The following is a 26509-nucleotide window of genomic DNA, read 5'->3' on the forward strand; positions in this document are numbered from 1 at the left end:
CCGTTATAGTGGCCTGAGGTAGTTGAGTAACTTCTTCTTGTGTAACAGATGTACCAAAAATAGTTGGAGTAACTTGAGGCTCAGTACTAGCCGTGATAGGCAGCTCTAGTAATTTAGATGAAGTACCAGACTCAGTTTGACGAGTCTGCCTTGACCGGATTGGTGTCGCTTCCGGTGGCAAGGGCGGTTTGCTCGTAACTCTCCTCGAATGACGGAGTGGAGGTTGATCTTCCTCCAGAATTGTTGATTGTTCTTATCAACCTAAACTCAACTAAGGAATAAGGATTTTATTCGCGGTCAATCAACTTTTACGACACTAGAACATAACTTTGCTTTTTCATTTTTAAAGAGTCGAGAAAAAACAAAAGATGACTCTAGTCGCTTTCGATGTTTAATGAGCCTGAAAGGACAAGTGCTCAGATGGACCTTTTCTTTTAAGGAGTCGAAAAGGAACGAAAGTGACTGCTCTGGAGATACTAGACAAGAGGGTTTACCAAAATAATCACAAAACTGCAATATACACCTTGGTGGTAAATGAAAGATAAATTACCAAGGATTTACCATACGGTAGTCAGTATTCCTGAATGTTGTGTTCGGTGCATTGTGATCAGTAAGCCGGTAGACTCAGCTTCCTAGGGATAAAGGATTTCAACCTATTGGGGTCTCCCACTATATACTCGACGATACAGGGAGCTCATGTCCATACTAGTACTTATCGAATTAGAGAGGAGGAATCACCCAACCTTAATGAAAACGAAAACCACTAGGTTTTAAGACGGCGGAACACGTCTCTAGCCTAGACACCTCTAGATGTTTGTGTTAAGCTCCAATGCGTTATTAGGTTAATTGATGTAAATTTTAGGTTGATCTTGCTTAAAATTTGCCTTTGAGGGTTCACCACAAGATGTTTTCCGAAATTCCTAAGAATGCAACTAGAATGAGAAGCACTCTTTCCATTTGTTTTCAACAATGAAAATCCTAGCTATGAGGGATAGAGCATACATGTAATTTTGGATCAAACAACAAAGAGCACAAACTAATGCAATTCCCTAAACCATTCCATTTGAACACAAAAACTCAAACTCTAAAATGCAATTGCATGTATTTCTTTTTCTTTTTAGTTCCTCTTAATGTGAATGATGCAATAAGAAAAACTAATGCACAAACAATTAAGAAATCCTTTTTCACAAAAAATGTCGATTTATGACAATTTCTCTTAAAGGGAAAGGAAGACTAAACGACACTTTCATCTTTTAAATAAATGAATATTTTCAACACTTTAAACAAAAATATGAATCAAATGCACAAATAGGTCAATCGATTATTTATGAAGGAAGACTTTACGACACTTCGTTTTTGACAAAACAATCGATCGAAACTACTTTTTGACAATGGATTACAAATAATAAAACAAATACATAAAAAAAAAATCAACAATCCAGTCTACATCGGGTTGAAACAAGGAAACAAAGACTGTTTTAAGAGACAAAACCTCATCTATATCCAACAAGCAATTCAAACAAATGAAAACTGACTAAAGGTTTCAGTTCCTGGATGGGAAAACTGATCCTAAAGGGATCAACGCAGGCCAGAGTTAGGGACAGTGCGCTGAATCGCATAGAATCTTTGTAGAAGGTGCAATGCAGTGCACTGTGTCAGTTACAGAGGTGCGTTGATTACAGAATGACAATTTTATACTCAAAACTGACTCAATTTTCAGTGAATTGAACTTGAATTCGATGAATAGCAGAAGGTATAGTATGTCAAAGTGTTTTAAGAGATTGATAAGCTACTATAAGGGATAGGATCGCTCCCCAGTGGAGTCGCCATTTTGTTTTGGGCAATTTTAGTGTTCTTCAAATGCCTAACCCTCTAGACCTAGTAGCTAGTCTAGAAACAACAGACAAAGTAATTCATCGCTTTTCCTATAGTTAATAGATAAGAGAAAGAAGAACAAAGGTACCAACCTGTAACTTTCGCTCGATCCCTCTCTCCTTTGACCGATTTCACCACTCCTTTTCTTACTTAACTCGATTGGAAAGTACCTGCACACAAGTCGAGATAGAAACCCATCAAAGCATAAAATAATGACGATCTGTTAACTAAACATATCATTCAATCACGAATACGATATACATCATATAAACACATGAATGGAAAAAAAATGAGATTTCTTTATTAATAGAAGGAAAGATTACAACCCATGTAGATGCATGCTCGATTCAGTGTCATCCTTCCAGCTTCAAACCCTTCTCTCCTCATGAAGTAACAATTTGAAATCATCTCAATACTCTTGCAAATCTCACTCAAACAACATTTCCTTAGCTCAAGAAGTTCCAACCTAGACCAACCTTTGAATGCTTGGTCCATTTATAGCTGAATGGAGGAGGTTAAGCCATTAATGGCCCTCATGAATGCTTTTCCAAAAATGGGAAGTGGTTCCATGGAGGAAGGGATAATGGATTAAGGTTCATTCATCCTCTTCCTCATCCAAAAGCGAGCTCCATCAATCTAGAAACTTCCAGAAGCATCCATTAGATGAGGAATCCAATGGATTCATTTCAAAAATCGATGAATCTCGCTCAGCGCAGGAGAAACAAAGGCTAGGTGCGATGCATAGCACCCAGACAGTGTAGTTCCTGCAATGCATTGTAGCCTGATAAAGGGCCAACTGTGTTGATCTCTCTATTGGCACTTTTTGGATGAATGGTGACATGAAACTCTTGGGAGGCAAGCATAATGTAGGTTAACTTCATTAGGGAATGAAAACAACTGAATTAGGGATTGATGGACCCTAATAATACGGATCTGGAAGCTGGGGTTGATGTGCCCAAATTGACCTGTAACAGCAGGAATCAAATCTCTTGAGATGAAAACCTCTTTTAGAGTGAAAAAAGATTTAATCCCTCTTGGTGCTTAGTAGATCCAGAGTACGGGAGGGATCAAATCTTTGGAGATGCAAACCTCTTTTATAGAGTGAAAAGAGATTTGATCCCTCTCGACACTCGATAGATCCAGAGTTAACATCCAGTATGGTAGAGATGTAATGTAATATAATGTTCTATAAACAATTTTCCTTAGTCAAAATAAAAATAAAATTAAATAAAATTAAAGAAATTAATATTATATTTATCAATAAAACATTTTTACTTGGAACCAAATAAAACTAAAAAAAGAAATATAAAATTAATAATTATTTAAGACTTGTCTAAGTAGGCGACAGTTTCGCCCAACTACAATTTCGCCCAAATGATAATTTCCTCACCAGAATCCATTGATTTTTTTTTTTTTTTTTTTTGAGGGTGAGAGTGTTTGAATTGTTTTTTTAATGTTGTAAATGGATTTGACACCCTCAAGAACCTCTGGAGCACCTAAATTTTGAAACTGACACTTGTAACTTGAATTTCCAAAAATTATAATTAATAAATAAACTAACCTAGATCCATCTTAACCTAGGATGTACTAAAGGTCCACACGGATCAAATCCCTTGATATGCAAACATCTTTTAGAGTGAAAAGAGATTTGATCCTTTCGACGCTTGGTAGATATGGAGTTAGGATGGATCTAGGTTGGTTGATAATTGCGTCGAAAGGTGTTCTCCAACCTGATATGATAGATATATTGTAATGTAAAGTAATGTCATGTAAAGTTTAAACATTTTAACTTGGCCAAATAAAATAAAAATAATTATTAATTATAATTACTAATAAAACATTTTGATTAGGTCAACTTACATAAAAATATATAAAAAATAATAAAAAAATAATAATCATGTTTATAATTATCATTAATAAATAAACTAACTTATATCTATTTTAACTCTAGATCTATGAAGTGTTTAGAGAGATCAAAACAAGGTAAACCCAAGCCAAAGCAAGGAGAAATTGAAGCTATTCCAACAAACAGAGAAGAGAGTAGTAAGGACACGTACAACACCACAACCTCTCCGTTGTTATGGTTGTCAAAGCTCTATGTAAGCGAACTCATAAACATGAAAAAAGAATCAAGTATATTGAGATAAAGGGGCAACATGAAGAACTCAAATTAAAAGAAAATTTGAAAACTAGTCAAAAGCTCGAAAGGGAAAATAAGGTTCTCAAAGAGCATGTAATAAACTTACAAAACAATATGGAAAGAGGGAAACAAGAGTTGATCACACTAAAACAAGAGGTAGAGCAAACAAAGGCAATAGAAGACAAAGACACAGGGATAGGTAAAATTGGCAAAGCAAATCAGATGGAAGAGTTTCAATCAACAATTGCAATCATAGAAATGAGAGAAAACGAACTAAAGCAACAAATAGAAGAAGCTAAATCTTGGGCCCAGGTGGTAAAGGAACCGATAGTTGAGCAAAAAGAAACCATTGAGAAACAAATCAAGAGACAAATAAGAGAATAAAAAGATAGGCAAGATAAGGCCAGAAACATCATTATCAAAGGCCTGAGAAACTATGGAGAAAAAGGAAGAACAAATATTCTAGCAAGGGATTTTCTCAAGGAAAAGTTGAACTTGATAGGTTATATTCAACAAGCAAATATGATTGGTAGAAAAACATAAAATGGAAGGGATAGGTGTGTCAGAGTTTCATTAAGGGGCATAGTAGACAAGTTGGATATCCTAAAGAATAGGGGGCCACTTAGAGGCACCCATATTTACTTATATTATGACTTGACATTTGAACGCCAAGACAAGCGAGGGAGGGAATGAGAGAAAGTGAAATCGACAAGAGAAGCAGGAAAATGGGTGTGGCTGAAAAATGGGAAAGCCCAAGTTAGCGAGCGCTTAACAAATAAAAAATAGGGATGCAGGGCTCCCCGGGAGCATCTAAACATGGTGAGTTTGAATTGTAGAGGCTACCCATGGAGGAGAGTACCGGGATTGGGGCCCATAGCAGAAGGGAAAGACATCATTATCCTTATGGAAACCCATGAGCATGAGGGTTGCAGGGTTCCAGAATTCGAAGGGTACAATAAAATTTCAGTGTGGAACGAAGAGACTAGTACAAGGAAAGGACGTGGAGCGATCACTGTTCTAATAAGGGATGGGTGGAGTGGAATAGTGAAATTGGAAAAAGTGGATCCAAATAAGCAATTTATACGGCTAAATATAAGAGACAACAAAGTTACATTCAGATTGGCAGCGTGTTACTTTACCCCACAAAACTCGAAGTTCTACAAGAAGACAAAGCTAGATAAAGAAGACCCTTATGTTGCTTTAAAAAGAGATATTTCTGCTTTCAGGAGCTTAGGAGAAATAACTCTAATTGGTGATTTTAATGTGAGGATGACAAAAAATCAATGTATTTAGTATGGAAGTGATGATAATTTGGACAACAATCCTCCTTGGTTAGAAATGAATGAAGAGAACATGTGGAAAAGGACTTCCTAGGATGGGAATGGGAGTGTGTCATAGTTTGGCGCTGAGTTGCTAGGCTTATGTAGCCTATATGACATTGTAATTTGCAATGACATGAAATCTTCACCAACATTTGGGGGCATCACATGTAAAACATAGAATGATCAAAGTGTGGTGGACTATGTATTCTCAGAGCTTTGTTTGCAATTTGTTAGAGTTCAATATTGAGGCGTGTCCTATTGAGATGAATTCTGACCATATGCCTCTTTGTATCAAGTTAGGCATACACACAAGGGAGATACAAGAAGGGCAGACCCAACAAGGTCATAAGAAAGTGCATGCAATTGGAAAAATCCTCATAAATCAAGAAAACCAAGAGTTATTTGTTGCTACTCTAAAACAACACTTTCAGTGGGAAAAAAACAAAATAGAAAACAAGGAAGACAATGCAGAAATAGAATGCATTAGCGAAAAAATATTGATCCCTCTAATCCACAAAGTTTTAAAGGTGTACAAAAGACAGCGGCCTAAGAAAAGGATCTCGAACACTTTCCCAACTAATCCCTGGTATGATGAAGAGTTTAAGGCTGTTAAAAGGTCCCTTAAGGAGAAGGAGAGAAACAAGGAAAGCAAGAAAGAGTATAAAAATTTGATAAAAACAAAAAAAGAAATTTATGTAACTTCAAGGAGGAATGAATTAATCTCCTTGGGAAAGCACAATCCCAAAGGATTCTGGCGTGAACTACTCAGATATTCATTGGTTGGAATATGCAAAACTCCTCTATGAAAGAAAACAAGAGAAAAGTATCCCCCTCGTAATCACCACTACAATCGAGCTATTTTCAATGGATGATGTCAAGCGTGGTATAAAAAAGTTAGCAAGTGGTAAAGCCCAAGACATTGATGGGCTACAGGTAGAATTTTTAAAATGGGGTGCTTAGATCTTGGCCCCAATCATCAAAAGGATCTTCAACAACATCACACAAGGCAATTTTCCAGTTGATTGGACAACAAGTGTTGCTATCCCTCTTTACAAAAGTGGAGACATTGATAATCCCTCTAATTACCACACAATTATGGTCAATCATCTTCTTGTAAAACTATTTGGGAGCATGACGGAGTGTAGAATCAACATTTGGGCAGAAAAAAAGGTAAAAGAGCTAAAGAACAGGCTGGTTTTAGGCCAAGAAACTCTACAGTTGATCATTGCATCACTCTTAGGCACTTTATTGAATAAGTATGGGACATTCAGGGGGGGAATCCTTTTGTTGCTTTGTTGATTTCAAAAAAGCGTTTGACACTGTTCCTAGATATAAGATTTGGAGAGGAATGGAAGAGTTTGGAATCCCAAGTGAATATAGGGTTGTTGTCCATAAGTTGTATGAGAAGGTTAGTGCTAAAATCAAAACTAAAGAGGGTTTTTCATAATTCTTTAGTAGTGATATTGTGGTCAAGTAGGGGTGTCCCCTTTCCTCCACTCTATTTGGTTTATATATTGATAAGTTAGAAGAATGGCCAAACAACACCAATGGAGAGGGGATTCAATTAGTGAGTTTCGTGGTGAAGCTACTTTTGTATGCTGATGATCTTATCCTAATTGCAAAATTTTCTCAAGGTTTGAGAGATAATTTGAAGGCCTTAAAGCTTTTCTGTCAAGAGGTTGGGATGTAAGTAAACACTAGCAAAACCAAAGTCATGATCTTCTCTTTAAAGAAGAAAAAGCAACAGGTTAGCTTTATATTTGAGGAAAATCCTTGGAGATAATGGAAGAATACAAGTACCTAGGAATTGATTTTTCACAACAAGCTCAGTTGGGAGACATGCATAACTAAAATGATACAAGGGGGATGGAGAGCTTCTTACCTCCTTCAGAACAGATGTAGGAAAGCAAAATTGTGGGACTGGAAAACCAAGAAAAATCTTTTTGGAGTGTTGGTTACCCCGGTTGTCCTCTATGGATGTGAAGTTTGGGGGAGCAATATGTCAAATCACAAGTGGAGACAACTAGAAATATTTCAAAATCACTTAATCATTAGTAACCTCAAAGTCAAGTCAACTTGTCTCATATGAGATCTTGTTAGCGGAGGTTGGAATGTTCCCAATGGCTTCAACAATAATTCGTTTGTTAAGTTATTTGAAAAAGGTGGAAAGCATGGATGAACACCGTTGGCCCAAGATGATTGTTGCAGAGGAGCTAAAGCGTAGGAAGAAAACTTGGAGGAAGCAAAATGACAAGTGGATGAGCAAATGGGGAATAAATTGGTAAGATTGTCCTAACTCTAAAGAGGAGATAAAAAAGTGGGTACTTGAAAAATTTAGGACTACCATGTGGGAGAAATAGGTTGGAAGAAAAAAATCGATATATGTCAAAAATTTCAACCCATCGAAGTCGCATGATGAAAATACTTATTTGAGCGCCGCAATCAAGGGAAAGGCTAAATTTTAATAGCACAGTTGAAGATCAAATCTCACCATCTTAGGTGCGTAACAGGTAGATGGATAACTCCTAAGGAAGAGTGGGAAGAAAGAACATGCATCTTTTGTAGGAAAGGAGTAGTTGAAACTGAATGACACTTCATCATGGAATGTCCGGCTTATGAGGACATTCGTAATCGGCTTGAAAATAATCTAAAGGTGGACAGTCTGAGCACTCTGTTCGAGGAAGCAAGGCTTCACAAAACTGCAAATTTCTTGATCAAGATTCATGGCAAAGGGAAACTTGAGATTGTGATGTTTTGTTTGGCTTGGAATATAGGTCCCTTAGACCATTGGGTCTCATGGACGTCAGTAAAATTCATTCAATTCAATTCAATCTTTTTTCACTTAAAAAATGTTTGTATCTTAAGAAATTTGATCATTTTAGATGCATAATAAATTTTGAATTAAGAAAGAAAGAAAGAAATTATTTTAACATCCACAATGCTAAAGATAGCCTATGGGACAGATTGCTTCTTCATCTGCTTGATGTATTCGACCCTTTTTTTCTGAAGCTTCACAATAAATGCTCCCAGCTTCTCGACAAACCCCTCGCTAAATAGATTATCCCAAGAGCTAGCTGCCAACATATCTGCATAACTTGCCCTTTTGTCTTTGAAGGCCTCACAATCTAAAATGAAATGTTTTTCTGTTTCCACTTTTCCGGAAGAACAAAAAATGCATACCCTTTCCTTCCACACTTCCTTTGGCCTTTTCCAATGCCTTGTTTCACAACAGAGTTGATGAGAATTAGTCCTTTATTGAACAATAAAAATTTTAAATTAAATTTCTAGAAATCCTATTCCAAAATCAAACAAATTGATAATATTATAAATTCAAAGCTTAAAAACTTTTCCTACCTTTATGTTATAGAAAAATGTATTTTCAAATATGTGGTTAATTATATATATTAAAATAAATAGTTTCATGGTCCGCCAATATCGCTGGGACAAAATGATAAACAAAAATTCAAAACGCTGACTCTCCATGTCTAACCGCTTAAACCCGGGAAAAAACAAACACTACTCCAACATAGAGGCCCTCGTTGATTAATAAATAATAAGATCGTTGTAAGTAAACAGTGTTGTTAGCATTAAGCTAATAAGTGTGATTGGCTTTGAATTTGGAGTTGAACGCGCTTTTTTCTCGTGCAGGACTGTCGCTTCAGGTGCAAAATTTTTAAATTCTTTACTGATTACATTTCAAAAGTTTGGTTTTGGGGCCTTTATTTCTAACCCTCGTAGATCGTCGAGTCTGCTGTACTGTTTTTTCTATCTGTGAATTTTGAAAATTTGGACACAGTGGGCCCTAGAAATGCCAACGCCCATTCCATTCTCAATTTGAGCTGCATGCTGCGTCACAGTTTTAACTTTCAGCTGAGTTAAAAAAATTGATGATCATACTTTTTATATCATCAAATGAGGCCCCAGTTTGCTCGTTTTTATTTCGGGTCGACGCCCTCGAAGAACACACTACCCAATTTCTCAGTTGAGGCCCTCGTTCTGTGTTTGATAACGTCTATTGTTTCTGTATTTCAAGCCCTTTAAAGGAGAACCCTTCAAAAAGAGTTTAATCCGTCTTTGGCATTATCCCGAAATGTCCATTGCGTGCCTGAACTTTTATTATCTACTAAAATTATCCTTACGGCTTGTTACTATTCACAAGTGTTTCGATACCATGCTCGTTCCAGAAATTCTGCCAAGTGTTTCGATACCATGTTCGTTCCAGAAAATCTGCCAAGTGTTTCGATAACAAGTGTAGTGTTTCGATACCATGTTATTACGGAAGGTAATAACACAACACCGTGAGAACACCGTGGCCGGATACATGTAAAGTGACTATGTGAGTCACGCTTAACCTGGTTGAGCTGTCTGTGCAGTTGTTGCTTGATGCTGGTGGTCCGATCTATCCATCAGAGCTGTGAATCAAAGAAAACAAATATGCCCATAACATGGCAATAGGTTCTCAGGGGATTTAACTTGAGTTTCTGTGAAAAAAGTTCACTCGAGTTGCCCTCACGTGAGCAAAAAAATATGCAGGTCTCAAGAAGGGGTGGGCTCTTGTTCACGATAAGTTCATAATGTCATGTGAGTGCCGTAACCCATGTGAGCAAACAAAATTGCAGGTCTCAAGGAGTAGAAGTGGTGGGTTCCTGTTCATGATATGGTCATATAGAGATGTACTCATGTCTAGGTGCAATAAGTTCAACCCTACCTCCAGGTGTCCTCATGATTCCAGGGAAAGACTTGGCCAATGGTGTGAATCTCCCTCCAACCCTGACATTAAGGAGACCACTAGGTAGACTTGGGTTCTTAATATATGCATATGGTATTCACCCTCGAAAGCCACACCTCTTGGTGCCTCACGACTACGTTAATGTATTGGTTAAAGCTTACTGGGATGAAACCTTGGAACATTGAACTGTGGTCTGAAACTCTCTGCTCCCCACCGTTAGCCCCAAGTCTGTTGGGCAAGCACTAAATCGATTTTTTTCATTAATAATAAATGTGTGCTGTCACCCTTAACCTCTTATTACTGCTTATCTTAGGTTAGGTTATCCTTGCAGTTTATTATTATTCTTACAATTTTTGACATTATCTTTGCACCAAAAATGCAATCTTAATAATAATTATGACACTATTTGTGCCTTAGTTTTGTTTTGCAAGGCTTGTTATCGTGGGCTATTTTAAGCATGGCCATTCTTAAGCTCATCACTATCACTTTAGGTCGCAATTTGACTTAACTCTGTATGTGTGTGTACGTGAGAGAGAGATTACAAGCTACCTAGCTATATTTCTAGGTATCAAAAAGTTAAATTGAAAGACTTGATCCCAACAAAATATAATTTTTTAAATTCTTTATCCCTATTTTTTATTTTTCTTTGTCTTTGGTTTATATTTTAAGAGTTTGATACTGAAACTTTGATAGATGAGTTCCTTGCATCACTAGGTTTGCAATTTTTGGATCTCCCATTCCAGAGTCTTCTTCCCCAAGTGAAGAATTTTGCAGTTACATATTCTTGGGAGTTTCCTATTTGCCAACAGATAGCCTAAAAGATGCGTATTGAATTTTGATAGGGTCTTCTTGATTTACTGAGGTAATGATACGTAAATCCACTTCCCCCCAGTGTCTCTCTCTCCTGCTGGTGATCAACTGTTGCTCTGGGAAATCTATCGTCTGGCTCTCCGGGCTCCCACTCCGACCCTTGCCTCTAAAACTCGACTTCTCCTCAGCAAATACGGATCTCCCTCTAAAGCTTTGCATTGCCTTTTTGCACTGCGTCAACCTCTCTGTGGAGTACATTGTCTCTCTGATATGCACTCCTCGGATCAGGAAAACTTCCTCTGGTCTACTATCCCTGCCCCTCTCTCACTGCAAGAAATCAATTCGAATCTCTCTCTGGCAACTGCTGTGTTGCTATCTTTAGAAATTCAATCTCTGATCTCTTACTCGATGAGTTTTCCAAATGCCCATCAAGCCTCCTCTTATAATCCTTCTGTTGAGAACCAACAACCCAGATTAGATTCTAATCAATGGCTTAGACCAATTTGGCTTGATCCTCGTCTTCTTCTAGAAGTTTCACCTACAATTTGATTAATACCGTTTAATTATTTTAATTCCCTAAGTTTAGACTTAGGCCTCGATTAAAAATAATTAATTATTTTAATAAAATTAATTTTGGGTGGAATTTCCCAAAATGATTTCTGGGTATTGTGGAATACATGTTTCCAAGCCTCCCTGCAAATTTTGAGGCTTAGATCACTTTCGATACTACCAGAAATCAACACTCCCTCTTAGCGAGGAATGTGCTTTAGTAATGCAACTTGCTAAAGCATCACCCTTCTTTATAACATCTTCCTCTGCATCGCTGATGTTTGACATTGCTGCCCACCAACTTCTGCGCAAATGCTGCATTTGTACTGCAGTTGACATTGCGACTGCCAACACTACATCTGTACTGCAACCCTCATGGATTCTACATCTGTGTTGTTGCTGGCATTGCTACTGCCAACACTGCAACCTTCTCCAACTGTTGCTTCTATTGCATCAACAACGGAAAAACATCCAAAATAACTGAACAGGTGTTCAGCATGATACATTTGTTGCTGGAGTTCTGACTGCTGCTAGTCTCTGCGCTGACCCTTTGAAGCCTCTGCGTTGTTGCTGACTCTGCACTGTGCCAACTGCACTGCTGCCAGCTCTGCTCTGTGCTGCTCAGTCTCTAGCGCTCCTAGCCACTATAACTGTCACTCCGACACTCCCTTGCACCAACTGACACTGGTTCATCTTGCTACTTTTGATCTGGGCTCCCATAGCAAGGTATTGATCCAAGAGGTGGACTTCCTCAAGGATCCTACCATCTGCAGTTCTTTCAAACTACAGTTCTATATCACCCCACCTCTGGGCAATCATGGCAAACTCCTCCTCGATCTATGTGGATGCAGCCTTCGGATCATGCTTCTCGTCTTTGTCCTTCTTCTTGAGAGGACATTGTGTAGCGTAGTGACCAAGTTCACCACACCGGAAGCACTTGATTTTCAAAACATCTTTCTTCTTCTTCCGTTGCTCCTGCTGCCCCTTAGATGCGAGGGTTGCATTCTCATCCTCCTCCTTTGGCTTCGTCCCACTGCTGCTGCTGCTACTATCAAGTTTGCACTTGACTAAGTCTCTCCTCATCTCTTCTTGCTGAAGAGCGGCCCACATCCCTTCCCAATCTGGCAATCTCTCTCTGCCCAGGATACTCTGGACAAACACTTGCCATTCTTTTGAGACTAAGTTCAGGGCCAACCTCACCATCTCGGTAGGCTGAGGTGTTGACCCCACAGCTGCCAACGAGTCTCGGATCTCCTGAAGCTTCGTAAGGAATGGATCAATGTGTTTCCCCTTCTGTATCTACATGGATCTCACCTTCCGCTCCAAGTACATCTTCCGTTGCTCGGAAGATCCTTCATACAACGTGGCCAAGGCTTCCCACATCTGTCTGGCAGTATCCTTGTCGGCAATGTGACATACTACATGATCCCTCACTCCGTCAAGGATCAACCTCTTGGCCTTCGCCATCTTTGCCTTTTACTTCTTGAGCGGATCTGGATCCGGAGGTACAACTACCACACTATTGACGTAAGTTTTGAGATCGTGCTCATCTAGAAGGCATGAGATCCTTGCCTTCCATATCACATAGTTGAATGCACCCTCCAATCGATCCTGATCTCGCAACCCACTAGTTGCCATCTCTGCCAACGAAATGTCGAACTGTCTCCTTTCTCCTTTGTGCTGCTGTTGGGCTAGCCTACGCACTCCTTGCTGGAGTTAGTAGATCTGATGCTGCTCAGCAAATGAAAATTCAGACTTCTTGGCTGGAAGTCCTCTGAGGAATAATTCCCTCAATAGTGTCTCTCTTCTTCTTTTTGACGTTTTTCTGCCCCAGCAATTGCTGTATAAAACTGCGTCACACCAGAAACCTCCTCTTTGCTGAAGCTTCTGCGCTGCTCCCTCTGACATTGGCAAGCTTCGATCTGGAAGTCTTACCTCTCCGTCGACTCACTCAGAGAGAGACCTTACTCAAATTTTGCCCTTCTGGCCTAGATTGCGCAATCCCTCCGGGGATTCGATTTGTTGCCTGCGCAGCACTTCGATCCTCCTCCTCTTCAGCGCCAGGTTCTTCCAGCTTTGCTCTCTTGCTTCACCTGCAACTCTAATACCATGTGAAAATTTGGAAGATTCAAATTTCTACTGCAGCAACTGATTAAGTTCCTTTTATTTGTTAATCACTGAACAAATTATTTGCTGCTTCCTACAACATATACCAAAACTAATACACTACAACCTTCACCAATTAAAATTATATACGGAAACAAGTAGCAGGAAAGAAATACACAACACATACACAATTATTTTTGGACAAATGTCCCCGGAGAAACCCAATGTGGGAAAACCAGTGCAGCAGCTGAGGGTTGTATTATTAAGCAGTAGTAATCTGAGTACAAATCCATGGATGCTTCAGAACTAGAAATCCATGCAGAGAAAATTACTGACAAACATCTAGTGAGAAAATTCTCACTTCCACCGATGATCCGACACTAACCATAGCTCGAGACTTTACGTCAGCCTACGTAGTTCTGCGTCAGCCTGCTAGGACCAATGTCTCTCTCTCCTGCTGCTGATCAACTGATGCTCTGGGAAATCGATCTTCTAGCTCTTCGAGCTCCCACTCCGGCCCATGCCTCTGAAAGTCGACTTCTCCTCAACAAATACGGATCTCCCTCTGAAGCTTTGCGCTGCCTCTCTGCACTGCGCCAACCTCTCTGTGGAGTACACTATCTCTCTGGTATGCACTCCTCGGATCAGTGAAACTTCCTCTGGTCTAATATCCCTGCCCCTCTCTGACTGCAAGAAATCACTTCAAATCTCTCCCTGGCAACTGCTGCGCTGCTCTCTTCAGAGATTCAATCTCTGATCTCTTACTCGATGTGTTTTTCAAATGCCCATCAAGCCTCCTCTTATAATCCTTTTGTTGAGAACCAACGACCCATATTAGATTCTAATCAATGGCTTAGATCATTTTTGCTTGATCCTCGTCTTCTTCTAGAAGTTTCACCTACACTTTGATTAATACCCTTTAATTATTTTAATTCCCTAAGTTTAGACTTAGGCTTCCATTAAAATTAATTAATTATTTTAATAAAATTGATTTCAGGTGGAATTTCCCAAAACAATTTCTGGGTATTGTGGAATTCATGTGTCCAAACCTCCCTGCAAATTTTGAGGCTTAGAGCATATCCGATTCTACCAGAAATCAACAGTTCTACCATTCTTCACTACTTCACAATAATGTGACAACAACCTCAAATTGTAGGGCAACCAAGCTTTCTACTTGGTCCGCTTTTAGGCTTTTTCTCTCCACACTGTGGATCATGTTGTAGGTGCTCCAACACCTCTCTACAGAAGAAGCGTTAACAACTTGTGAAAGCATCCTCATTGCAATTTATGTAGATGTCTGGTAGAAGAGCCATACATGTTCCACCATTTGATAGAATTCGTCCTATCTCGATCTTTAGTTGCATGTTGGTTAGCAAAGACTCCATGTTCACTGATATACTTGCTTAGTTTACTTCATACTTGAGCACACTCCTTTTCATTAGGGACCAACTTATCTAATGCAAATATATACTCATTCTGTACCCTTGGATATATGTGTGGTTTTGTCCACTTCCCATGCCTAGGTGTTGGCCAACCAAGACGGAGAATAATATTTGGGTGTGAGGACGAATGCTAGGGCATGGACTGGAACATTTAGATTATCCCACCTTTTTACCACTTGTTTATGAATACAATCATACACTATCACATCTCTTGGCTCAATAATATCTTTGATTTGGCCTAGGATGTTGTCCATTTGCTCATACACCTCATTAATCATCATGTGATCTATATTTGCAAAACCAAATATTATATAAATGGGCTTGGTGTGTTGTAGAACATACTTAACCCGTGCCCAAAATTGACCATCAAGAATTATGCCTTTCATCTCTTGAAATTCATGTGTGTTAGATGTAGATGCAACCTTCTCTTTCAAATCTTGCCATGAATCACTTGAGACTGTACTGTCCAATACCTCTATTTTCTTGAGAAGGAGCATGACAGTGAGGTGATAGCTAGCAAATTTGGTCTTTGCTACCTTTGGTAGTTGTAAGAGTGATTGTGGAAAATACTAAGATTCACTGGAACGGATACGACAAATTTTCAAAAAATCTGGATACGATACAACAAGGAAATGGCACACACACACATATATATATAACAAAATAAGAATTTCATATTACCATTCATCTTTCAGAATCTATATTCTATATCTAAAAATACATAATCAATTATCATCTATCATCATCATCAATTCAAGAATCAACATAAACATTGTCATCATCATTAATGATTATTATAACATTCATGATTCTTGATTCAACATTTCATCAAGTTTCTATTTCAAATTTCAATCATCAACGAACATGTTACAACATCATTACCAAAATTAATAATGCATGCTACATAGTACAAAGTACAAAATGAACTATGATTGGTAGTCTACTATCATTATTCATAATTCATATGGCATATTATGGTATTCAATATTCATTGCTCAAAAGTTTAAAAGTTAAAACTAAAACACCATCATAAATTACATTTACATATCATCAAATATGTCTATAACTTCATTCCTGTTACTAAGAACCACATCATCTCCAAAAGTGGGAGCATTGCTGTCATGTCCACTTGAAGATCCACCTATTGGTGCCTCCTCATCAAACAAAGTCATATGAGGCCTGGAATTCAACGTCATATCCAAGTCAGGCAACTCTAGTTCCACATCCCATAGTCTGGTGGCTCCAAATTTGTATTCGTCTTTCTTGTGTGACAAAAGGCTAAGGTTTGAATGAACATACACTAGTTCCTCAGCCTTCTTAGAGCTCAATCTGTTTCACTTCGTTGAATGGATGAAGCCATATGTACTCCAGTTCCTTTCTGTTGAAGAGGAATTAGCAACCTGTGACAAGATCCCGATGGCCAGTTTTTGGATATGTGGAAGTTCCCCACCATAGTAGTTCCACCAATCAATTGGACTTAACTTAGTCTTGTCCCGCATACAATCAATATCAAAATCCCAACCCTCTGATCCCACAAAATGAACAAACTCTGCACGAATCTGAATCCCAATTTCAGAATCTACAAAAAGCTTTCTAAAAGCCTTTTTAAATCCTTGTGAGACTTTTGGGTCTTTGCTTCATGCGGTTCTTTCTGGATCACTTAGCAACTTTGTAGCATAATATTTTGGATTCATTGCATAGGCCAAAAGGTGCAATGGGGTGGTCATCTTGTTCCACCTTTTGGTCAATATGTCTTTTACTTCTCTATAAAAGAATTCATCTGGGTCCTTCTCCTTGGCATTTATAACCACCTTTATCTTCTCTATCATGGAATCAATGCCCTCATACAAATCTGCCAAATTAGGCATATTTGTGTCACCCATGTTGGAGTGAATCCACAATTGGCTTAGTAAATGCTAAGAGGTATTCCACCCTATCCCACCGTTCATCATCGACAACCAACATTTTCACTATTTGTGCTCTATCAGATTGGGATTGCCTCCATTGATTCCAAAGGGAACTGCATACCATTGATTGTGATGCTTCTTTCAACTGCATAAGCCTTGTTAAGACTATTATGTGAGAAGCAAAACGAGTTTCGACAACTTGCAAGTGTCAAATTGCCAATGTTTCAACTTTTAATAAATTAAAAATCATAATTTGATTGAATAACTATTATGATTCACGAAACATGACATTTGAGAATCTGATTTACATATTTGAATTTAGAATCATAGAAATTAGAATTTATGAAATAAATTTTAAAGTTTAGGTACCTTAAGGAGCTCTAACTTCGCAAATTCCTTGTAGATGCCTTGGGACATGTGGTGGCTTGTGATGAAGGCTTGAATTTCTTTTGCCTCAAAAATAACTCGGATCCACTCAATTTGATTCCCCATCTTGCTCAACATGAGGTTCAATGAGTGTACAACACAAGGGGTCCAAAAGATGTGCTGATATTTGGTTTCAATAATTAGGCCTGCTGCTCTACACACCGTTGCATTGTCAGTTATTACTTGGACAACATTATTTGGCCTCACCATTTCAATTACTTCAATCAAGATGTCAACAATGAATTGGTAATCTTTCAATTGCCCCTCACAATCTACTGCTTTCAAAAACATAGCCCCCTTTGGGCTCTGAGCAATCACATTGATCAAAGGCCTATTCCTTTGATCTTTACCTCCATTAGAAATGATGGGCACCCCTCAAATGTGCCATGAATTACGAATGGGGCTTAATTTAGCCTCCAAATCTAACTTCTTAGCACTCAACATTATGGTCCGAATCTTCTCATATCCAGGGCTTTTGTACCCTTTTGGGCTTCATTCACTGCTTTTATCATCTTTGCCCAGTAAGGAGATCACACAAGGTTAAAGATAAGACCATTGCATAAATGCATTGACCTATAGCTGCATCTGCCGTCTCTCGAGCATCATTATTAAAACTCCTTTCAAGTAGTCCCAAATTAGACCACTCTGAACCAACAATTCCATGAGAAGGAAGTGGAGGCTTTGATGAAGATGCTTCCAACCTTGTTGGTTGTTTTAATTGAGAGGCGGGATTTGCCTCATTTGCTTTAGCATCTGCTTCGTCTTGTTCTTTCTGATATTTTGCAAGTTTTTACTTGCTTAAACCATTTCCATTTGTTCCATTCTCTTTAGGTGGGCCACTGCATATTCAAACCCAATTGCCTTTTAACCCAAGTAAATGTGTTTTAACCTGGGTGCATGATCCCTTATACTCCTTTTTACGCTCACTGCGAACCCATGCCAATGACCCCACTCCTTGGATCTTCCCAACAATAGTTACATATTTCCAAAGTGGTGACTTTGGATCAACTTTAGGGGCAGATTCAATTTCATGCTCCACTTCCTCTGCCACATGAATGGATGAACTTGAAGTTGCCTTGATGATGATGTAAATGAAACTGCAAAATAAAATTGACAAATATGTATTTCAAAACAAGTTACAAGCCTTGAAAAAGAACATTCATTATCAAAACTAGTGATTGGAGTCTGGACATGTAATCTATGTGACTTATTCACTATGTCTCAATGTCTCATTCTCTAGAGCTGCTTTCTGGTCCATGTCAATACCAAAGTGAAACATAGGCCATTATTTATCATAAATTGGATCATTTTGTTATTTGCTTGACACCTTAATGCCTTGGAAAGTGTTATGTTAAGGTGTTGATGTTTGGTCATACTAAGCTCACAATTTTGGAAGGAATCTGATGACCTCTTTCACCATTTACTTCTGGGTACTATTTATGACATGAGAAATACAAAGATTCTAATTCATTAGATATTGAGGTGCAAGTTTTTATGGTTTTCTAAATCCATAATTAAGGACTATTTTTAAAGGCTTAATTAACACTTAACATTAGTATATTTTATATATTTGGGACAAGGCCCAATCATACCTCTTCCTCAATGATACTAAAGAAATAAAATCAGAATACTCAATATGTTGGAGAATCTAAATATTTAGTATCCTTATTATATGGGGAGTCATGATAAAAATTGAATAAAATGGATATGATTTATTACATGTCAAATATATGGCTGCAGTGATTTTGGCTAAACACTAAGGGCTCGATATTAGGGCTTGGTCCATTTTGTGGTCTAGGCTATATTTTTGAAGAATATATGGTATGTGCAAGTTGGTCATTGCTCAGAGGAACACAATCAATCTTAACATGAATAAGCATAGTGTCTAGGAATGTTCTTTCTCAGTGGTTGGTGGAAGTGGGATAGCTTCACACATTGCAGTTTTAGTGTTTTTGAGTAAAAGTTGGATTCCTGGGAATCATTTTGACAAACCAAACCTTCTATAATTTTTTCCAACAGCCCCACGCATAATTTTTTTTTGTGACCGCAGAGTCGATGGAATTGAAAATTTCTTTGGGCATGTAATTATGAAACGACTCTTATTGACAAATTCTAGAAGCACCCCCTCCCCCCAACCGGTACCCTGTATAAAAATTTGATACAAAAACAAAATAAACATTTATTGCTCCTTAAACGACAACCAAATTGATCATTAATGGAAACCTTTATTGCAGATTGCTTAAGCCTTATCTGCTATCCTTTACATTCTTTTTACAAACACAAGCTTTTCATGGACTTTGAATGTTGAAACACAAAATTACATGAGTCATATTTACTATATGGCTAAAGGCTTTTTGCTCATTAAAGACATAACAACTATTGTTATTGCTATACCGCTCGAACATGGCATAGAGAAGCTTAGTGTCATACATGTGGTCCTGTGCTATATGGGTCAAACACTCCACTGAACAACAAGTTGCAACGTCTCCGGGGCTCCCACAGTTGAGCCTTGGCTCAGTGTAGTCTCCGTCATCTGACTCTCCACTGAACAGAGACACGCCGATGACTCCCATAGTTGGCTCATGGGCTCACTCTAGAGTCCACACTCATAGTGGGCGACTCCTCTAGTGAATATGATAAGAAGACAATTGGTAAATCTAAAAGTTACGTTGACTCATAAAATAACACAAAGTGAAAACAAAATAGAAAAACCGTTCCCGACGACCAAGAAATCGTGAAACGTATTTCACTTTGGCGGATCCGTTTTGGGAAATTGAGATACGTTTTTTTTTTCTTTTTCTTTTTTTGGCCAGATTTGTTTCTGGAAATGGTGAAACATATTCAAATTCACTGGAAATGGAGGATTTTTACCAAAAAATGCCATAAAAATGTTTCTAAATGTTGACTTTCTGTTTCCGAAATTTTGAAACGCAACAAATATGTATCTAAGCCGTTTTTCTGACGTTTCGTACCAGTTTCAGGATCCGAAATGACGAACAACGTTTTGGGGAAGTTTGACCAACGTTTCTGGTAACTTAGGAAAAATATGGTGGGCCATGCTATGATTGGTAATAAATTTTACGATTCTCTTCCCTTTCTTACACAATGTACCAATTCATTTATAATCATGGTCCTTCCTCTTAATAATATATGCATTAAGAGGTTCAATGTGTGAACCAAACACCTCGACCAAAATATGCTAGGGTACATATCCTCAATGATTGTTCTTATTGCCTTCCAATTAGCAGTGTTATAATTTCTCAGTGATGACTTGAATGACATGGTGCAACCCAATATCTTGTATCGTTTTAATCAAGGGTTCTGCAATATTAATACTAGTCTTGTAATGATCTAAGTAGTCATGGGCTGAAAGGAAGATTGCACTATTGGTAGACACACAAAGAATAGTTATCAATGGCTTGCCTCTAACATTTATCCAATCATTGGATTCAATGAATACTCCATATTCAGTCCAATCATTTGTAAATTGTTCTAGAGCACTCTAGATGTTAGCTATTTCCTTATCAAGTCTTATGGTTCTGGTTCTGTCATACCTAGGGCTTCCTTTAGGGGCATTGTTGATCGCTGATACCATTTCACGCTAATAGGGTGAGCGAAGAATAGTGAATGGTATGATACATGCATAGAGAAACCTAAATTTACATCATCCCTACAACCTTGGTCAAAGAGATCTAATATTGTTCTGTTCTCTAAATGCACAAGTGAGAATCCACTAGCACAGGAGCACGGGGATTGACCATTGAACATTCTATGTGAGCTTGAGGTCTTAGATTCAACCCTTGATTTTTTGAATTGGTTTTGTGTGGTTTCCTCTTCCTTCTTGTATTTGTTTCTATCTTTCACTAGCACTTGGTCATAGGTTTTGACTCCTATGGTCTAACCTTCATCATGTGGCATAATCCCACAATGATGCTTTCTCATGTTGTTTGTGAACCCGTGTAAGATTTATGATATTTGGGGCATAGAGATTGTGTGTTCCGCTTCCTTTCCCTCCCCCAAGCTTTGCCACATACTTCCACAAGGGTTTTGGAGTCTCTTCATGTTTCTGCTAGTCATCATTGTTAGTGTTGATTTGGGGTAGCATCGAATGTGCTCTAGCCACGAAATTTGGTGGAGAGGTTGGGGCACATGAGATCTTCAATACCCAGAAAGGGTTTGGATAGATTCTAAACAGATCAGGAGATATTAAAATAATTAATATTTTTAATGGAGTCCCTAAGTTTAAGCTTAGGGAAAATAAAATATTAATGTGTATTAATATGAATCTGTGTTAGAGTGGTCCAAAAGACATGGATCAAACCAGATCTAATCTTAGATGTTGGTTAGGGACTTAATCTCGGCCGTTGAGATGTCAATGGGAAAAGTATAAGAGGAGGCTTGACAGTCACTTGGAGACTACACTAGATGATCAGTCATTATATTCTCTAGAGCGGGGTTTGCTAAGAGAGATAGAATCAGTGATCGGGAGAGCAGCTGAGGGGCATTGCGTATAGAGAAACAGAGAAGGCAGAGATTGTACCGGGAGAGCAGCGCAGCAGCTAAAGAGGGTGTCGCAGAGCCAACAAGGGCTCACGCAGGGCCATGCAGAGGCAGCCAAGTGCTGTGCAGAGCACCAGAGGGGCCAGAGTGGCTGACGCAGAGGCTCCTAGAGCTGACATAGGGCCTCCTGGGGTTGATGCAGGGCCAGCGTTGGGCTAGGAGTGGTTGATGCAGCCCAGATTGGGCAGACGATGGGGTTGCAAAGCAGTTTTGTGCTGAGGAATTGTTGGAAGGGTTTTCCGGGGTTTCAGCCAGGAGATTTCTCTCAAACTTGAGGTATAGATGCTAAGGAAATTCTCTGTTGGGTAGACTAGTTTTGACACCCAGATTGTACTATGATATTGCTTAATAAGAAAACCCTCAGATAGCTGCACCGGTTTTCCCACATTGGGTTTTTCCGGGCACATTGGTCCAAAAATAATGGTGTCATGTGGTGTGTTTGTTCTTGTTTCTTTTAGTTGTTGATCTGTAATATGTTGAGCATGCACTGGTGTTTATTTTCAGTATTTACTTTATAAATAACTTGTTAAAGAAAAATAACAAGTAGGTAGGAATAAATCAGAAAAAGTGCATGAAGGGTTTCTAAACTAAGTAAACTTAGAAACTTCAATAGTTAGTTTCATCATCATCATACTCTTCCATTTCTTCCTCCTCTCCATAGTATGTGCTGCCTGCTTCTAGTTCTTCCTCATCATCACTACTATTTTGGCTTCCCAACACCACTATCATAATAAAAATGGAACCAAAAGGATACACCACATACCCATCATACTTCTTGAATCTTGAAAATAAATTGCTTCCCGGAATAGAATGATGGAGAAGGAGAAATGGGAAAGAGTAGGAGAAAAGAACTTTCAAGCATTCAACATAGTAATATAGTAGGCTACAACACATGGAAAAAAACAAAAAAAAAACAAAAGTGGGCTTTACAGCCTACCTCTTCAGCTTTCCAATGGTGGTTGAATGTAACTATGGCAGCCTTTAATCTCCCTTCCAAGCTCTCACAAATGACAGGCTTCAATCTCCCTTCCAAGCGCTCACAAATGTGTTCGTCAACAACTAGCAAGCAGCCCACTCAAAGCCCTAGCAAAGATGAGTGAGATGAGAAATAAAATGAGTGCTTTATCCACCAAGGAATCCTAGCCATAACTAAACCAACTTTTTGGATCCTTGTCTTGGTTCCTGCAAGCAAGGAAAATGCTCAAATTCACTCTCATGCACGGGATCAATCAGGGAATATTCGGGTACCCTTTTTTAAGCTCCTGGGAGTGTGTTCCGAAAATCTTTCTTAGAAAGAACTGTTTAGGAAGCATGCTCTTGAGGGCATTTTCTGAATGCTCCCTCTGGAAGTGAAATTCAGGGGTGAAGATGGGGAGGTTGGTTGCTCCCTCCCTGCGTAGTTCCTTATTCTTAAAGCAATGTTTTAGTACTTCTGTTATGAATTTCTCTAATATGTTGAGGTTTTTGGTTGATCAGGTTAATGCATTATGTCACATTTAGTTCAGCCTGTGCTTTTTGGTCATGGGTGTTGAACTCTGACTGTTCGACATGTAAGGGGATATGGATTATTGAGGTAGAAAGTGGGATCCTCTACAAGATGATTGCTGGCTATGTTGAAACACGAAATTTCATCTGCCCATACACTTATTATTTCCTCCCAAATCTGAACATCTGTTTCAACTTTACAAAAGTGACCATTCGAGGGCATAAAAAGCATTCATTGCATTGTTCTTTAGGTAAAAGTGGAATCAAGCTGGCACCAGCTACTGATTATGCTATTTTTCCAATTCATGGGATTACCCGAAAAACAGTAAATAAAATAATCAAAGAGCGTTACAAATGAATAATTCAACTAAGAACACAATACCCTTATTCTCAAAGACACAAACTAAACTTAACCGAGACAATGCATCCTTACATCTATTCTGTTCCCCATAAGATTGCATCTCAGTCCTTCAAATAGGGAACTTTGCCCAACAATTTTCTAAATATAGCTCCTTCTAAAACCCAGACTTCTAAACATAACTGTTATCACTACACTGACTGCTTGTTAATATCCATATATCGAAAAACAAAAAAATTCTTTTATTAGCATGTCAAAAGCAGACCCCTAAAAGAAAAAAACTTTTTTATTTTGCAATTTCTTTCTATAAAAGCATGCGTTTGCATCATTTGGTTAACTAGAAAATACTAATAAAATCCTTATGGTATGTGTACAAAATGTTATATTGTTTTGGCTAAATTATTTCTCTTTTTGTAATCCACCAGTTTGTTGATTTATGTGCTGCTAACAGATATGGATGGGAGAAATGTTCATATATTCTTTTTATTCTTAAAATGGGCTTTATAGATAACCATCATAGGCAGTACACCACAGTCTGCTTTTGCATTTCAGTGATTTCAATAATTGATGTTGACTTTTTGCATGTGCGAGACTATTCTTACAGAATAAATTGTAAGATGATGGCAATAAGGGCCTGGTTTCAAATGACTAGATGCATTTGGTTCATGGTGATACTGGATTATGTGAAAGTGTCATGATACGGGATTATGTGAAAGTTCATCAGTGTTTGGTGATAAGTCATCGTGTGGAAGTTTAACAGTATCATTGGCATTAAACGTTTTTCGTAGCAAACCCTCTGCTTTAATTATATACTTTTCAGGATCTTTGGTTTCCATATTGCATGTGATGCATGTCATTGATAGATTTCAGTGATCCATTATTGCAGCATTTCCTAATTATTACTGTCATTTGTTCTGGAGTTAAAGAGATGCTTGGGGGAATACATGGAATGAGGCATCCATGATTTCCTGATTATTATTAAGTGTTTTGACTTTTTGAACAGCTAAGCATAATGTCTTCCAACCTGACATCTGAGCAAACCTCCAGCAACCAAGATAGATCCAAATTGTTTGCTGGTTATTCAAATGGACAACGAAATCATTTCTCAAGTTCTTCCAATCTGGGTAGGTCAGGGAGTTTTCGTGGAAATCAGCAAGAAAACCGGATTACAACTGCAGGAACCATTCTGCCTGTTCAATCTATGCCATCACATACAGAACCCTTGCCACTTTCACAGGTTCTATCCTTGAATATATTGTCTCTTGATGATCAGAAAGATGGACATAAGGTGGAGTTGAGAAGGTTAATAAATGCTCTGATTGGCCCACCTACAAAAGTTTCATCTTTTGGGAAAGTTCAGGCAAAGTCTCTTGCTTCCCTGGGACCTGATGAGCTCAAACAACTCAAGGAAAGCATCAGTGAGGGCCATATAAGAGCAAGGTGATGGGTTTCTTTCCATAATGATTCAAAGTTTCAAAGACGTAGCAATTTTGAAATCAGCACATATTTTCTTCACCTTATTTAGATTGCTTCCTTTGAATATCAGTTTATTTGTTCCTCATCTTTTATACCAGTGAAACTTAATAATAATGGGAACAATGATCTTTGGGCTTTAGCAACACATCGACACACAATTATTTTAATTTCAGAGACTGTAGTCTGCTCATGTCAAATTCAAGTTATAAACAAGAATGTCTACGTTTATTTTTTCCTCTGCATCAGGGGGCGTGTGAAATTTCTGGATGAAGCCATTACAAAATTGGATAAATTCAGATCTTCCCTGCTATCAAGAAGGCGGTCTCAACCAAAAATCTTGGCAACTGGGCGACCAAACAATCCAGGGCCTACTTCCTCCCAAAACCAAGCCAGTTCAAATTCTACAGATGTGGGGTCTCATATAACAGAAGATAGAAACAAAATGGCAGTACCTAATAAGCGACTTCGTACATCAGTTGCAGACATCCGGGTGTGTATTGATCATTTCTTTGTCAAATTTCTTTTATTGTGCCTCTTTATACCCCCCAAATTGCATTTTTGTCTTTTTTGGGGAAGAGTTTCTTCTCTTTTGTACACACTTGTCTGCCCTATCATCCTTACACCAAATAGTATCTTTATGTCTCTGTTTCTCTAGGAGATTTTTTCTCCTGTTCTTTATTTCCTTCATTACTGCTGGTTCATGTTTACCTTCTTTGAAGAGCATGTATTGGTGGTTATTATTGTTTGCTTCCTGTTAGACATTTTGAAATGTCCTAATGTTGGAATAGTGCTATTATTGGCTTTTGATGACATTTTCTGATTCCTAAATGTTTTCAGTTGGCAGGATGTCTCAACAATGCTAATTTGCCCAGACCATCTGGATTACCAGATCATGGAAGAGATTTTTTAAAGCCCAGAAACTCCAGTTTGAGCCAGACAGAACGTAAGGATTGTGTGCTACCTCCTGGAAAAGGATGTTGGGAAAAGCTAAAAATGAAAGGCAAGCGTTCTGGAATCAAGACAGATATTTCTTCAACTTCAGTGATCAACAAACCTGAAGACCAGGAGCATAAATTAGGTGTTCTACGTAACAGTAATAATGAGAACCAAGCAAGGGCAAGTGAAAACCCTCGTTTCAGGTATTATTTCTAATGTGCCATAGACAAAGTGAGCTGATTTATGATTCTAGCTTGGCTTTCTTAGTAGTTTATCTTTGTTGAATTATGCCAAACCAATGGTTTTGGTGGCATATGTTTGTGTTTATATCATTTGTAGTTTTTTGTATTCTCATGGATATCTGTTTTGAAGTTCTATGGAATTCCAT

General features: G+C 38.3%; 1 protein-coding gene across 3 annotated transcripts in view; it reads left to right on the forward strand.

The window, feature by feature from the left end:
- Nucleotides 1-8853: 8853 nt before the first annotated feature.
- LOC149156811 (uncharacterized) overlaps nucleotides 8854-26509 on the forward strand; it is a 186564-nt gene continuing 168908 nt past the window's right edge. For all 3 annotated transcript variants that reach the window (XM_089438616.1, XM_089438615.1, XM_089438617.1), the window contains exons 1-4: nucleotides 8854-8999; nucleotides 24713-25149; nucleotides 25432-25675; nucleotides 26023-26324. In XM_089438616.1, the coding sequence (XP_089294742.1) occupies nucleotides 24722-25149; nucleotides 25432-25675; nucleotides 26023-26324 (974 nt within the window). In that variant the 5' untranslated portion in view covers nucleotides 8854-8999; nucleotides 24713-24721. The remainder of the gene's footprint in view (nucleotides 9000-24712; nucleotides 25150-25431; nucleotides 25676-26022; nucleotides 26325-26509) is intronic.

Source organism: Pinus tabuliformis, chromosome 9 (assembly GCF_031772625.1).
Source record: "Pinus tabuliformis cultivar Carrire ecotype Pingquan chromosome 9, CPIR1, whole genome shotgun sequence".
NCBI lineage: Eukaryota > Viridiplantae > Streptophyta > Pinopsida > Pinales > Pinaceae > Pinus > Pinus tabuliformis.